Source organism: Cyprinus carpio, chromosome A24 (assembly GCF_018340385.1).
Source record: "Cyprinus carpio isolate SPL01 chromosome A24, ASM1834038v1, whole genome shotgun sequence".
Classification (NCBI taxonomy): Eukaryota; Metazoa; Chordata; class Actinopteri; order Cypriniformes; family Cyprinidae; genus Cyprinus; species Cyprinus carpio.
Window position 1 is genome coordinate 21,796,397 of NC_056595.1, and position 14,497 is coordinate 21,810,893.

General features: G+C 40.2%; 1 protein-coding gene across 1 annotated transcript in view; it reads left to right on the top strand.

The window, feature by feature from the left end:
• Positions 1 to 796: 796 nt before the first annotated feature.
• LOC109049406 (obscurin-like) overlaps positions 797 to 14,497 on the top strand; it is a 56,877-nt gene continuing 43,176 nt past the window's right edge. Inside the window, 21 exon segments of the mRNA XM_042714687.1 lie at positions 797 to 1,229; positions 2,600 to 3,704; positions 5,295 to 5,564; positions 5,673 to 5,933; positions 6,179 to 6,481; positions 6,608 to 6,874; positions 6,955 to 7,061; positions 7,330 to 7,498; positions 8,209 to 8,484; positions 8,826 to 9,101; positions 9,236 to 9,511; positions 9,648 to 9,923; positions 10,060 to 10,335; positions 10,470 to 10,745; positions 10,882 to 11,157; positions 11,292 to 11,567; positions 11,708 to 11,983; positions 12,296 to 12,571; positions 12,884 to 13,159; positions 13,472 to 13,747; positions 14,192 to 14,467. Of these exon segments, the coding sequence (XP_042570621.1) occupies positions 2,609 to 3,704; positions 5,295 to 5,564; positions 5,673 to 5,933; positions 6,179 to 6,481; positions 6,608 to 6,874; positions 6,955 to 7,061; positions 7,330 to 7,498; positions 8,209 to 8,484; positions 8,826 to 9,101; positions 9,236 to 9,511; positions 9,648 to 9,923; positions 10,060 to 10,335; positions 10,470 to 10,745; positions 10,882 to 11,157; positions 11,292 to 11,567; positions 11,708 to 11,983; positions 12,296 to 12,571; positions 12,884 to 13,159; positions 13,472 to 13,747; positions 14,192 to 14,467 (6,061 nt within the window). The 5' untranslated portion in view covers positions 797 to 1,229; positions 2,600 to 2,608.

Here is a 14,497-nt window from a genome sequence, read left to right on the forward strand (position 1 = left end):
ACTGCTCCACATCCCACTATATCTCATTGCTAGAATTCAGTATATTTAGCTCCAAGTTAAAATTAGCAAACTTTCTCACTTTATGTTTAGAAACAACTTGGCCTGTTCTGCATTTTGTATTTATAGTATTCTGTATATATATGGCATACATACTACCTCTTTCCACAGTGAACTGTATGTACAGTATCTCAAAGAGTTATCAGTTTATCTGTTGCCATGCAGAGAACACTCATAGTATGTCGAGTTTAAACAGAACTAGTTCTAAGAAGAAATCATGGATAATTTGCATAATCAGACATTTATATTTTAAGCATTGCAGTACAAGTTGTCTTACATTAAAACCAGGCAGGATTGTGCAAGTGGCACATTTGCAAGTAAAGCAGCATAGAGCTGAGATCAAAATGATCCCTCTCTCACCAAAGAGTTCGACTGATCCTACTGCTTGAGTTTCAGGCAGTTTTAAATGTGAGCCTGGCCGATCTGCTGCTGTCAATCATTCTGGAACAGATAACGGGAAAGACCCGCTAGTCATTCGGGAAAATATGAGACAATCAGTAGAGGAATAACTAAACCATCACAAGGGTTTGTGAGGAAGTTTAATTTTAGTAAAACGAGTTCAGATGAATAAGCATTACATTTTTTTTTCTGTACTGAGGTGAACTTAATTTTAACAGCATAGGCTACAGTATTTTTTTTTTTATAAACAATGTTTCTTAATAAAAAAAATTAATAAGTTATATTAATAACAATAGGCTTTATAGCTTAATTTGTCATACTTATTAATGCAAAGTAATTTAAAATCATGCTTATGAGTATTGCACTCGTCAGAAGTATTTACTGCAATAAGTGATAAATTGAGCCCATAGAATGTAATAACAATAATTTACCATTTGTTACTGCATTAAGAAAAAGAAAACAATAGCTTTGTAGTTAAATTGGAGAAACTGTTAAAACAGTCTGTCATACAGGTTGAGGTGGCTGTTCAACAATAAGAGTCACTTCACCTCAGTCCGACATTTGCTCCGGTAAGTGACGGATCTATTTTCAACGGGAGGTTGGACCGATACGGGAGCGTCACACAGAAAGCAAAGACACGGGGATAAAACACACTGTCCTTCCCCGCCACAGTTCACGGAATTTACCTGTTTTCACAAGGATATTTTCACATGCGAACATCGGATATTTATGAACATCTGCACCGTTTATATAAGTAGCCTGAGGGGGAAAAGGTAAGAGGCGTTTTTTTTTTTATCGTTATAAAATATTGAAAGGTGAAACTTTTAATATCTGAGAGGAGACTTTTCTCTCGCTTTTGCAAATTTTCGATGTTATTTTATTAGATACATGCCGCAAATTCAACAAGGCTGAATTGATTACTTTTCTTTATTATTTTGTTGCTCAGTTTAAATTGAAACTATACGTTGTTTTTAATTATGGAAATGATTTATTCATTTATTTATTTGTATTTTTTTGCAAGGAGACATCCACACAGGCGAAAACGTCTGTTGCTCTTTGAAACGAAATTTGTTTGAAGGAAAAAAAAAATTGCCATTGACAAAAGCATGCATATCACACAGCAGGTCAGATCTCTTCTACAAATGGACATAGTGCAGACGGAGCCCGACAGCTGAGGTTATTTTTGGGACAGGCAGCTCAGTGTAGTGAGGTGTTTGAGATGGCAAACGTCATGCTTTTCAAACACCAACATCCCTTTGTTTAACTTTGCTATACTGAAATTCCACCTCATCAGTAAAACCGACTTTCTGTGGTGAGATTTCACTAGATCAGCCACTGTTCTGTTGGAGATAGTAGATGCAAGTTGATGACTTCATTTTATAAAGATGTAGGTCAATATGATTATTGTTTCTAGATACAGGGCTTCTTTTACATTGTTCATTCTGTGTAAACTTCTGTCAAAAGTGGACAATGTTAATTTTGACCATCCCATGTTTTGTGGCTTCTAGTCCATGTCCATTTTCTCTGATGTCATCTAAATACTAGTGAACCCCTAAACAATGACAATAACTTTTAGTCCCTTTACATTCAGAGTCGTTCTCTTTTGGGGAAATGGACCAAAGATATAAATGACTTGTCCTGCTCTACAAAGATATTGTTCCTGATTTATTTATGTATTTTTATTTGACGTTATTACAGTATATCATTTCAGCTTGAGTAGTGCCATCTGATAGATACATAGAAAAATATGAATTCTTAAATAAGGCAAATTTGTTTTAATGCTTTGTTTATACACTTGACTCTTTCAACCAAGTAGCATCATCGCAAATTTGTGGTGGGATACTGGAGAGGCTTGAGTGGGCATCTCTAAAAGTAGGCATCTCTCATTTCCCAAAATGTCTATTTAAGGATCTTCTTGACATGGTTATTTGTCATTAGCAGACCCACTTTATTCAGACTGATTTACAGTATGCTTATTTGAAAAGCAGCTTTTCAGAAACGTCCTTGAGATTAGTTGCAGGATTTAATGGTGACGGGGTGCAAATATGAAAAACTTTTATAAATTCTCAAGTTCTTATGTTTCTCCTCTATGCATTGACCACAACTTTAACTTTTATTAAAGTGCGTTGTTTCATCTCTACAGAAAGCAAGAATGGAACAAAATCTATTTGGTGGGGCTCCACGCTTCCTAACTCGACCCAAGGCCTTCTCACTGTGCGTGGGACGAGATGCCTCCCTCAGCTGCACTATTGTGGGAAACCCTGTTCCTGTAGTCACCTGGGAGAAAGATAAGATGCTTCTTTCTGCAGCTGGACGCTTCAAAACAGTAGAAGATGGTGATGTCTACCGACTTACCATCTATGATTTAACTCTTGAAGACAGCGGTCAGTACATGTGTCGTGCCAAGAACAATGTCGGAGAGGCATATGCAGCTGTGACCCTGAAGGTGGGACTGCCGGAAACTGTGATTGATCGGGCCCCAGTGTTTACAGTAAAGCCTGTCTCCACCCGTGTGGGTCTAGGGGGTGATGTTACCTTCTATTGTCGGGTGGCAGCCCATCCAGCACCCAACTTTGACTGGGAAAAGGATGGTCGCTACCTGGGTGAGACCAACCGCATCAAGATAATCTCAGAAAATGAATCCAGTTCCTTGAGGATCCAGAGTGTTAGGAGCTTGGACAGTGGTACCTACACCTGCCGTGCACAGAACTCCATTGGCCGTGCTCATGCCGCTGCTGCTCTGGTGGTCGACCTTCAAGATACTCATCTCCTGAATGCAGACAAGAGCTCATCCCTCCTCTCACACATGCAGAAGCGGAAAGAAGACATGCGGAAGGACATCTCCTTATACCGCACCATGGAAACTTCTTCAACCACGCATACAGCTTCATCTTCCATGATCACAGAGGAACTTGGAAGCTTGGGACTCGCCTATGATCAGAAGCAGAGGGTTTCGGCCTTAACCAGCATGTTGCCCAAAGGTGTGTTCACCCGCACTTGTATGCTGACCGAGGGTAAACATGCAAAGCTTAGCTGTTTCGTCACAGGCCATCCCAAACCTCAGATCATCTGGAGGAAGGATGGGGCGAACATCAGTGAGGGCCGCAGACATGTTATGTATGAGGACCAGGCTGAGAATTTCATCCTCAAGGTGCTCTACTGCAAACAAAGTGATAATGGGCTGTACACCTGCAATGCATCCAACTTGGCTGGACAAACCTATAGCGCTGTGCTAGTGATTGTCAAAGGTAAGAATAATGTCTGCAGGTATTTACTCTTGGCCACTTTATTCATCCTAATTGATCCATCTGCTGTCAGAATGAGTATGTACATTCAGTTTACACTTAGATCAAAATGTGTAATGTGGGGCAGAAAAACTTTAATGTTTTAAACTTTAACGTTTACTTTAACCCCATATAATGTTTGAAGCTTGCAAATTTACATACACTGAGTAATCCTTTTTGGGAGAAGTAAAGTTTTCATTCGTGGCTTGAACAACCAGATCCATTTATACTAAGCTGAGTCATGTCTTGTGTATGTCTCCTCCTGAGGTGGTTTGAGTTTTTGGATTGCTATGTCTTAGGGGGGATGTTAATACTTGGTCTTTTACAAACGATAAGCCAATCAGTGGCCAGATGTATATAAAAAAAAAAAAAACGTTTGTGCAATCATAAAGAAAGTTTACTATTAGAACTACACAAGTACAGTGGTTTACAAAATATATCAGTCTGAGAATATCATAATTTTATTGAGGCTGGCAGATAAGATGTATGTCAGCACAATAATGACCATGTTAAAATACGGTTGGCCCTAATAAATCACCAACCTTTAAATTAAAATTTTATCAACTAATGACAGTCATCTTTGACTTCCAGGCCAGTCTCTGCTTAGCAAAGTGCTTGCAAGTGTTCAAAGAGGGTGTTGCATTACACCTATTTTCTGCTAGTGATGATTAGTTCACACCAGTTGTTGTGAAAGCTAGCTGCAAAATCACTTCTGACACCGTTGGGTGACTTACCAAGTGACATCTTCAGGGTTTGCAGCATTAGTCCATATCCTAATTATTTGTTAACTAAGCCTACATTAAAATAATGATTTTCACAGATGAATACATTCTGTATTTATACAGAGTTCTAATTTTAGCCTGAAGTGTAGCAATAATGTTTTGCTATCTTGTTCCTGTGTCTTAATCTTGACTCTCATGCCACAGGCACCTAAGAGAAAGGTCACAGAAACTTAGCCGAATACCAGTCCACCGTTGCAGTGCAAAGTGCGGTGGCATCCATGTGAAGGGATTAGGAGTGTGAAGTTCATGACATTTAAGGCTGTTTTTTGTAAACATGTTCAGAATGACTGACTTCAAACTGGTAAAGTAGAGCCAAAGGCATACTGTACTGTAAATCTGTCTTTTGGATACAAACAGATTAAACTTCATATAATGTCAGAAATGCATTTATTTTATTTGATGGTCAGCTTTTTTCTTGTTATATATGCTGTTATTTATTTAAGGGCGTTTCCCCCTTAAATGGACCCAATATAAAAGTCTGTCACAAAATAACCCACAAACAAACTGGTCCTTTTGTAGTCCACTTTTAAGTCTGCTTATATTGTGAACACCACAAAAGTCACTTGCAGCTTGTTTCCCTTCTGGTTAACTTTAACTGAACTGGCTTAGGTTCATCTGAGGTGTACTATATGTGAAACCATCCTATTTATTTATAAAATCTTGGAGACCTAATCAATATGAAACCAAATTGTAGGATCATGACTGCCTGCTAAAAATAAATTACTGCATACAGTATGTCTTTTGTATGTTCACTAACATGTGTCCTTGCCAGAGCCAAAGATTCCATTCAAAAAGAAGCTGCAGGATGTCGAGGTGAAGGAAAAGGAAACGGCAACTTTGCAGTGTGAGGTGCCAATGCCGAACACTAAGGCCAGCTGGTTTATGGAGGAGACCCATCTGGAGGAAAGTGCCAAGTACCGCATGGATGTGGAGGGCACTCTGCGCCGCCTCACCATTCACCATGTCACCACCAATGATGATGCCGTCTACATCTGTGAAATGAAGGAAGGCAGCCGCACTGTGGCCGAACTTACAGTGCTGGGTAAAAGCTCTAAAAGAAAGCCATTCCAATATAGTTGGAATGATAAATTGCTATAACCTGCTGCTGCACAAAAGATATTCTTCATGTGATTTTTCTCTGCACTTTCAGGCAACATCACTAAAAAGCTGCCGAGGAGGACAGTGGTGCCAGTTAGTGATACCGTGATCTTCTGTGTGGAACTGGAGAAACCAGTAGATGATGCATACTGGACCAGGAATGGGGAGAGGCTGAAAGAGGACTCCCGAATTATTATCGCCCGCATTAACAGACAGTACACACTGACCATTCGTGAATGTACTGCGGAAGACTCGGGCGAAGTAGCCTTCATCGCCCATGACTGCAAGACATCCACCCGCTTCTCCGTCACAGGTGAATGCATTTGTAAATCAGACCACAACCTTTCCACAAGATTTTACAAGGGGTTCTCTATGTTCTTACAATTTGCAAATGTCATACTGTTTGTACCAAATCGAATGACACCACAGCTACTTTGTGGTGACTGTAACTTGTGCATTTCTTTGATAATGTTTCAACAGTCAACACAATTACTTTTGACATTTAGAGAGATTTAATTTCTTTAACTGGATTAACAATATTATAAACTTTGATCTCAGCACCAAGGAAACATCCCCCAGATCCTCCAGTTGAGCCAGTGGTGCGGAACAAGACAGATTCATCGATCACACTCTGCTGGTCTCCACCGGACAGTGAACGGCCTGTGCCCATCACCGGCTATATCGTGGAGCGCAGGAAAGTAGGAGTCCAAACCTGGGTTAAAGTCACTAGTATAACTGTGTCTAGCACTGAATACACCATCAGTGAAATTCCAGAAGAGGCAAGCTATCAGTTCCGCATCTCAGCGGTCAATGATTTTGGTCAGAGTGCCTATTTGGAGGTTCCTGGAACATTTTACCTTGGTGAGAAAGTTTGTTTTTCTTTTTTTTTTTTTGTGTTTTTGCTGTGGACATTCTTTATATTTAAACTAATGTAAACTGCTTTAAATCAGTGTATTCCATTTAATATATTGAAATCTATTTGATCAGAGCCCACAGCATCAGTGAAGGCAGGCCTGGTGAACTGCAGTGCACATGTAGGTGAAGAAGCTACCTTCACTGTTGAGCTCTCAACCGTATGTTCCGGCTCCTGGACCATAAATGACAGAATGATCCGCAGTGGATCTGAGTATCTGATCACACGCTCAAAGACCACACACACGCTGGTCATCAGAGAGGTGTCCATGGAACTGAATGGAGCACAGGTCAAGTTTGTGGGTGGTGGATCTCAGAGTGGTGCCACGCTTAGTGTGAAAGGTAAGAAAGGAAACGTTTCTGAAAACTTTAGCAGAATAACTTCAGCAACGCTTCTGATATTTTTTATTGATCTTCTCTAGCCGCACCTGCACGTTTCACCAATAAGTCTTCTCAGGCGGAGGTGTTTACTTTCAGCATGCACTCTTCTGCTCAGATGTACACAGAAGTGTCCGATTCAAGTGTCCAGGTGACAACATGCACATTTTTGTCAAAAAAAAAAATAATATCCACATTAAACTAAAGGTGTATTTTAAAAAAAAAACTTTAAATATTTTAAGTGTGTTATACTTTCTCCTGTCACAGTTTAAATTGTGTTGTTCGACTTTAAGATGCATTGCCCATACAAAAGGGACAAATTCTGAAAATCTAATAAATGTATGGGTATGATGGGATGTAGTGTTTTTTTTTTTGTTTTGTTTTTTGAAAGTTAATTGCATGTACTATCTGTGCTTTAGGTTGTTTGGATAAAGAATGGGAAGGAGCTGAGAATGGGTAAAAAATATGAAGCCACAAGTATGGAGCGCAAACGCATACTGACAGTCCACAATGTTGACCATGAGGACGTGGGCATCTATGAATGCATGTGTGATGGCGACAAAATGTCTGTCCAACTTGCCCTTAAAGGTGAAACAAGCCACTTTCCTCTTCAGTTACTGAAATCAGTTGTCTTATGTTTTTATAGCCTCTATATTTATATTTTAAGCCTTAAATAGAACAAATTATATATACAGTTAATTTACATACATGAAAGGGGAACAACTTTAAATTGTATTTATAATGAAGTGCATCCTGCCAAATAATAGTAGAGAAATACACAGTGGTGCATGCTGTCAGTGCTGAGTAGTGAGTGCTTTATATACTAGCACAGAAAGTACAGAAAGTCCAGAGTGGAATGGATAAATGGTGTAAGCAGTCAGTGTTGACAGCTAGGAGCAGCTGGGCTTTGGCTGCTCAACAGGAAGTGTTAGAGTGTGTTCGTCAGGTAACAGATCTGCTTAGCACTCATGCACTTTCAGGTATCATATTAAGTATACCTCGGGATGTGATGAGTATTTTTGATGTGTACACAACATTAAAATGTATATGTTCCTGACTGTTAAACTTAGACATACTGTCAGTTCCTTACTAAATAAATATATATATCATGAGAGTTTGGGTTGTCACATTTGTGTTGTCAGCATTTTTCACTGTCAAATTATATACAAATGTACTGTGGATGTCACTGTTTCTTACGCCATGTTTAATGTGTGTTTTATAATGTATTTCCTATTCCTAATCATAATGTCAAAATCACAGAGGGGTGTGGCATCTAATCTTCCATTTTCCCCTAACAGAAGAACCGACTAAGTTTCTTAACAAGCCAAGGGCTCAGCTCCAGCAGAATGCTGCTCTGGTGGGTGATGTGGTGTTGAGCTGTGAGGTTGCTTCTCCTGGAACTGCTGTTGTGTGGAAGAAAGAACAGATAGAAATAATGGAGGACAAGAGGACAACTTTTATATCTCAGGGGACACAAAGGAAGCTGGTCATCAAGGGTGCCAAGCAGAGCGATGAAGGACACTACTCGTGTGAGACGGCAGAGGACAAAATGACATTCCTGGTCAAGATAAAAGGTAAGACTATGTGCTAATTAGCCTGAAACTAAAAATTTAAATGAGCAGGATTAATCAGACATGCCACAATACCTTATTAATGTCATAACTTTATGGTTTTTTGAAAAGTGAAGCTAAACGCTAAATGCTCCTACAGCTAATAAATGATTTAATAAGTGAAATTAAAATGTATCATTATAAACTTGAATACAGACATTTCCAGATTAGTCTCCAGGAAACAATCGCTTAGAGGTTGTTGGAATTTGCACAAAACGTATTATTAAGCCAGTGTGTTTTTTTCCATTTGGAGATGTTTGAGGTCTTTTTGGATGTTTCATCAAAACAATGAATGTCCTTTCTAGAAACTCGTGCTGCTTTCACCAACAAGGACTCTTATCAGAAGGAAGTGAAGGTTTCAGCCTCCCAAAAAGCCACACTGAGCTGTGAAGTTTCTGATGCCAAGACTGAGGTGAAATGGTTCAAGGATGGCAAGCAGTTGATTACCAGTAAGACTGTCCACATGGAGTCAAAGGGCAAGAGCCGCCAGCTGCTGCTGGAGAATGTGGAGAAGAAGGATGCTGGAGAATATACCTGTGAAGTTGGAAATGATAAGCTGGCCTTTAAGATTTGGGTGGAAGGTAAGAACGACATGCCAGCGTTTTGGCTTTTTGTAAGGTCCCAGTGATTCAATCAACCATGTCCAAACCAATGTTTATATAAAACTAAATGCAGTTTCTGTTACTGTATTCCTAAATCTTGATTTCTGTACCAGACATTCAAGCTGCCTTCTCCAACAAGGATTCCTACCAGAAAGAGGTCAGAGTAGCAGTTTCCCAGAAGGCCATACTGAGCTGTGAAGTTTCTGATGCCAAGACTGAGGTGAAATGGTTTAAGGATGGCAAGCAGTTGATTTCCAGTAAGACTGTCCACATGGAGTCAAAGGGCAAGAGCCGTCAACTAGTGCAGGATAATGTGCAGAAGAAGGATGCTGGAGAATATACCTGTGAAGTTGGAGATGAAAAGCTGGTCTTTAAGATTTGGGTGGAAGGTAAGAGCACCATGGCAGTGTTTTGGCTTGTTTTTTAAGGTCCCAGTGACTCAATCAAAGATGAGTGAAGCAAAGTTTACATAAAACTAAATGCAGTTTTTAAGACAATATTCCTAAATCTTGACTTCTGCACCAGACATTCAAGCCGCCTTCTCCAACAAGGACTCTTATCAGAAGGAAGTGAAGGTTTCAGTCTCCCAAAAAGCCACCCTGAGCTGTGAAGTTTCTGATGCCAAGACTGAGGTGAAATGGTTCAAGGATGGCAAGCAGTTGATTTCCAGTAAGACTGTCCACATGGAGTCAAAGGGCACGAGCCGTCAACTAGTGCAGGATAATGTGCAGAAGAAGGATGCTGGAGAATATACCTGTGAAGTTGGAGATGAAAAGCTGGTCTTTAAGATTTGGGTGGAAGGTAAGAGCACCATGGCAGAGTTTTGGCTTGTTTTTTAAGGTTCCAGTCACTCAATTAAGCATGAGTGAAGCAAAGTTTACATAAAACTAAATGCAGTTTCTCAGACAATATTCCTAAATCTTGATTTCTGCACCAGACATTCAAGCGGCCTTCTCCAACAAGGACTCTTATCAGAAGGAAGTGAAGGTTTCAATCTCCCAAAAAGCCACACTGAGCTGTGAAGTTTCTGATTCCAAGACTGAGGTAAAATGGTTCAAGGATGGCAAGCAGTTGATTTCCAGTAAGACTGTCCACATGGAGTCAAAGGGCAAGAGCCGTCAGCTGGTGCTGGATAATGTGGAGACAAAGGATGCTGGAGAATATACCTGTGAAGCTGGAAATGATAAGCTGGCCTTTAAGATTCGGGTGGAAGGTAAGAACGACATGCCAGCGTTTTGGCTTTTTGTAGGGTCCCAGTGATTCAATCAACCATGTCCAAACCAATGTTTATATAAAACTAAATGCAGTTTCTGTTACTGTATTCCTAAATCTTGATTTCTGTACCAGACATTCAAGCTGCATTCGCCAACAAGATTTCCTACCAGAAAGAGGTCAGAGTAGCAGTTTCCCAGAAGGCCATCCTGAGCTGTGAAGTTTCTGATGCCAAGACTGAGGTGAAATGGTTTAAGGATGGCAAGCAGTTGATTTCCAGTAAGACTGTCCACATGGAGTTAAAGGGCAAGAGCCGTCAGCTGGTGCTGGATAATGTGCAGAAGAAGGATGCTGGAGAATATACCTGTGAAGTTGGAGATGAAAAGCTGGTCTTTAAGATTTGGGTGGAAGGTAAGAACACCATGGCAGTGTTTTGGCTTGTTTTTTAAGGTTCCAGTGACTCAGTCAAACATGAGTGAAGCAAAGTTTACATAAAACTAAATGCAGTTTCTAAGACAATATTCCAAAATCTTGATTTCTGCACCAGACATTCAAGCCGCCTTCTCCAACAAGGACTCTTATCAGAAGGAAGTGAATGTTTCAGTCTCCAAAAAAGCCACCCTGAGCTGTGAAGTTTCTGATACCAAGACTGAGGTGAAATGGTTCAAGGATGGCAAGCAGTTGATTTCCAGTAAGACTGTCCACATGGAGTCAAAGGGCAAGAGCCGTCAGATGGTGCTGGAGAATGTGGAAAAGAAGGATGCTGGAGAATATACCTGTGAAGCTGGAAATGATAAGCTGGCCTTTAAGATTCGGGTGGAAGGTAAGAACGACATGCCAGCGTTTTGGCTTTTTGTAAGGTCCCAGTGATTCAATCAACCATGTCCAAACCAATGTTTATATAAAACTAAATGCAGTTTCTGTTACTGTATTCCAAAATCTTGATTTCTGTACCAGACATTCAAGCTGCCTTCGCCAACAAGGATTCCTACCAGAAAGAGGTCAGAGTAGCACTTTCCCAAAAGGCCATACTGAGCTGTGAGGTTTCTGATGCCAAGACTGAGGTGAAATGGTTCAAGGATGGCAAGCAGTTGAGTTCCAGTAAGACTGTCCACATGGAGTCAAAGGGCAAGATACGTCAACTTGTGCAGGATAATGTGCAGAAGAAGGATGCTGGAGAATATACCTGTGAAGTTGGAGATGAAACACTGGTCTTTAAGATTTGGGTGGAAGGTAAGAACACCATGGCAGTGTTTTGGCTTGTTTTTTAAGGTTCCAGTGACTCAAACATACATGAGTGAAGCAAAGTTCAAAGTACATAAAACTTATTGCAGTTTCTGAGACAATATTCCTAATCTTGATTTCTTCACCAGACATTCAAGCTGCCTTCTCCAACAAGGACTCTTACCAGAAGGAAGTGAAGGTTTCAGCATTCCAGAAAGCCACACTGAGCTGTGAAGTTTCTGACATCAAAACTGAGGTGAAATGGTTCAAGGATGGCAAGCAGTTGAGCTCCAGTAAAACTGTCCACATGGAGTCAAAGGGCAAGAGCCGTCAGCTGGTGCTGGAGAATGTGGAGAAGAAGGATGCTGGAGAATATACCTGTGAAGTTGGAAATGAGAAACTTGACTTTAAAATTCAAGTGACAGGTATGGAAATGTCCGTGTGTTTGTCTGTTGGGTAATACAAAGAGTTTGTCTCTGGTCCAAAAATGTATTAATGTGTCTTCAAGAAGTGGTACAATGACAAGCAGAAGAATTTGTTGCCCATCTCAGTGGTACAGAACCAAAAACAAGTTTCATTCTGCAATGTAATTAGCTTTTATGTGGATTGATTTGCAGTTTACTTTGATTTCCTAAATTCTCAAGCATCCAGTCTTTGCAGTATCTGTTGTATATGATCTTGTGTTATATATTTACTCAAAGCATACTGTTTTCTGTTATTGTCCATTGCCCAACCAGACATTCAAGCTGCCTTCACCAACAAGGACTCCTATCAGAAGGAAGTCAAAGCAGCAGCTTCCCAGAAGACCACACTGAGCTGTGAAGTTACTGACATAAAGACCGAGGTGAAATGGTTCAAGGATGGCAAGCAGTTGAGCTCCAGCAAGACTGTCCACATGGAGTCAAAGGGCAAGAGCCGTCAGCTGGTGCTGGAGAATGTAGAGAAGAAGGATGCTGGAGAATATACCTGTGAAGTTGGAAATGAGAAACTTGACTTTAAAATTCAAGTGACAGGTATGGAAATGTCCTTGTGTTTGTCTGTTGGGTAATACAAAGAGTTTGTCTCTGGTCCCAAAATGTATTAATGTGTCTTCAAGAAGTGGTACAATGACAAGCAGAAGAATTTGTTGCCCATCTCAGTGGTACAGAACCAAAAACAAGTTTCATTCTGCAATGTAATTAGCTTTTATGTGGATTGATTTGCAGTTTACTTTGATTTCCTAAATTATCAAGCATCCAGTCTTTGCAGTATCTGTTGTATATGATCTTGTGTTATATATTTACTCAAAGCATACTGTTTTCTGTTATTGTCCATTGCCCAACCAGACATTCAAGCTGCCTTCACCAACAAGGACTCCTATCAGAAGGAAGTCAAAGCAGCAGCTTCCCAGAAGACCACACTGAGCTGTGAAGTTACTGACATTAAGACCGAGGTGAAATGGTTCAAGGATGGCAAGCAGTTGAGCTCCAGCAAGACTGTCCACATGGAGTCAAAGGGCAAGAGCCGTCAGCTGGTGCTGGAGAATGTAGAGAAGAAGGATGCTGGAGAATATACCTGTGAAGTTGGAAATGAGAAACTTGACTTTAAAATTCAAGTGACAGGTATGGAAATGTCCTTGTGTTTGTCTGTTGGGTAATACAAAGAGTTTGTCTCTGGTCCCAAAATGTATTAATGTGTCTTCAAGAAGTGGTACAATGACAAGCAGAAGAATTTATTGCCCATCTCAGTGGTACAGAACCAAAAACAAGTTTCATTCTGCAATGTAATTAGCTTTTATGTGGATTGATTTGCAGTTTACTTTGATTTCCTAAATTATCAAGCATCCAGTCTTTGCAGTATCTGTTGTATATGATCTTGTGTTATATATTTACTCAAAGCATACTGTTTTCTGTTATTGTCCATTGCCCAACCAGACATTCAAGCTGCCTTCACCAACAAGGACTCCTATCAGAAGGAAGTCAAAGTAGCAGCTTCCCAGAAGACCACACTGAGCTGCGAAGTTACTGACATTAAGACCGAGGTGAAATGGTTCAAGGATGGCAAGCAGTTGAGCTCCAGCAAGACTGTCCACATGGAGTCAAAGGGCAAGAGCCGCCAGCTGCTGCTGGAGAATGTGGAGAAGAAGGATGCTGGAGAATATACCTGTGAAGTTGGAAATGAGAAACTTGCCTTTAAAATTCAGGTGACAGGTATGGGAACATCCCTGTGTTTGTCTCTTGGCTCTGTTTCTATTTTATTTTTCTTCTTTATGAAAGAAATCAAAATTACAATCAATCAGTGAAGCTTGACAAAAGCTCATTTTAGATGTAGAAAAAGAGCTTGTTCTTGGTAAAAGAGACCAGTGAGTAAGATACAATTAACTTGTGCAGGTAGATTTAGTGACGCATAATTTTTCTGTTGAAAAAGAGGTCATTTTAAAACTAAAAAGCTATTTTTTGCTTATTTCAATGCTACTGAAAAAGTAATAGTCTGCAGTGAGATTTGGATTTGCTTAATATGCATGCTATGATTTTTGATCTCTTCTGGATTTCTCAACCATTCAGCCCTTGCAGTATTTGATGTCTATTACTTAAAGTAAAATATTTACTGTTTTCTAATATTGGATCCATGTTCCAATATGCCTGTCCAACTAGATATTCAAGCTGCCTTCACCAACAAGGACTCCTACCAGAAGGAAATCAAAGTAGCTGCTTCCCAAAAAGCCACACTGAGCTGTGAGGTTTCTGACCCCAAGACTGAGGTAAAATGGTTCAAAGATTGCAAGCAGTTGAGCTCCAGTAAGACTGTCCACATGGAGTCAAAGGGCAAGAGCCGCCAGCTGGTGCTGGATAATGTGGAGACAAAGGATGCTGGAGAATATACCTGTGAATTTGGGAATGAAAAGCTGCCATTTAAGATTCAGGTGACAGGTATGAAAACCATTTTGGACTGTTCATTTT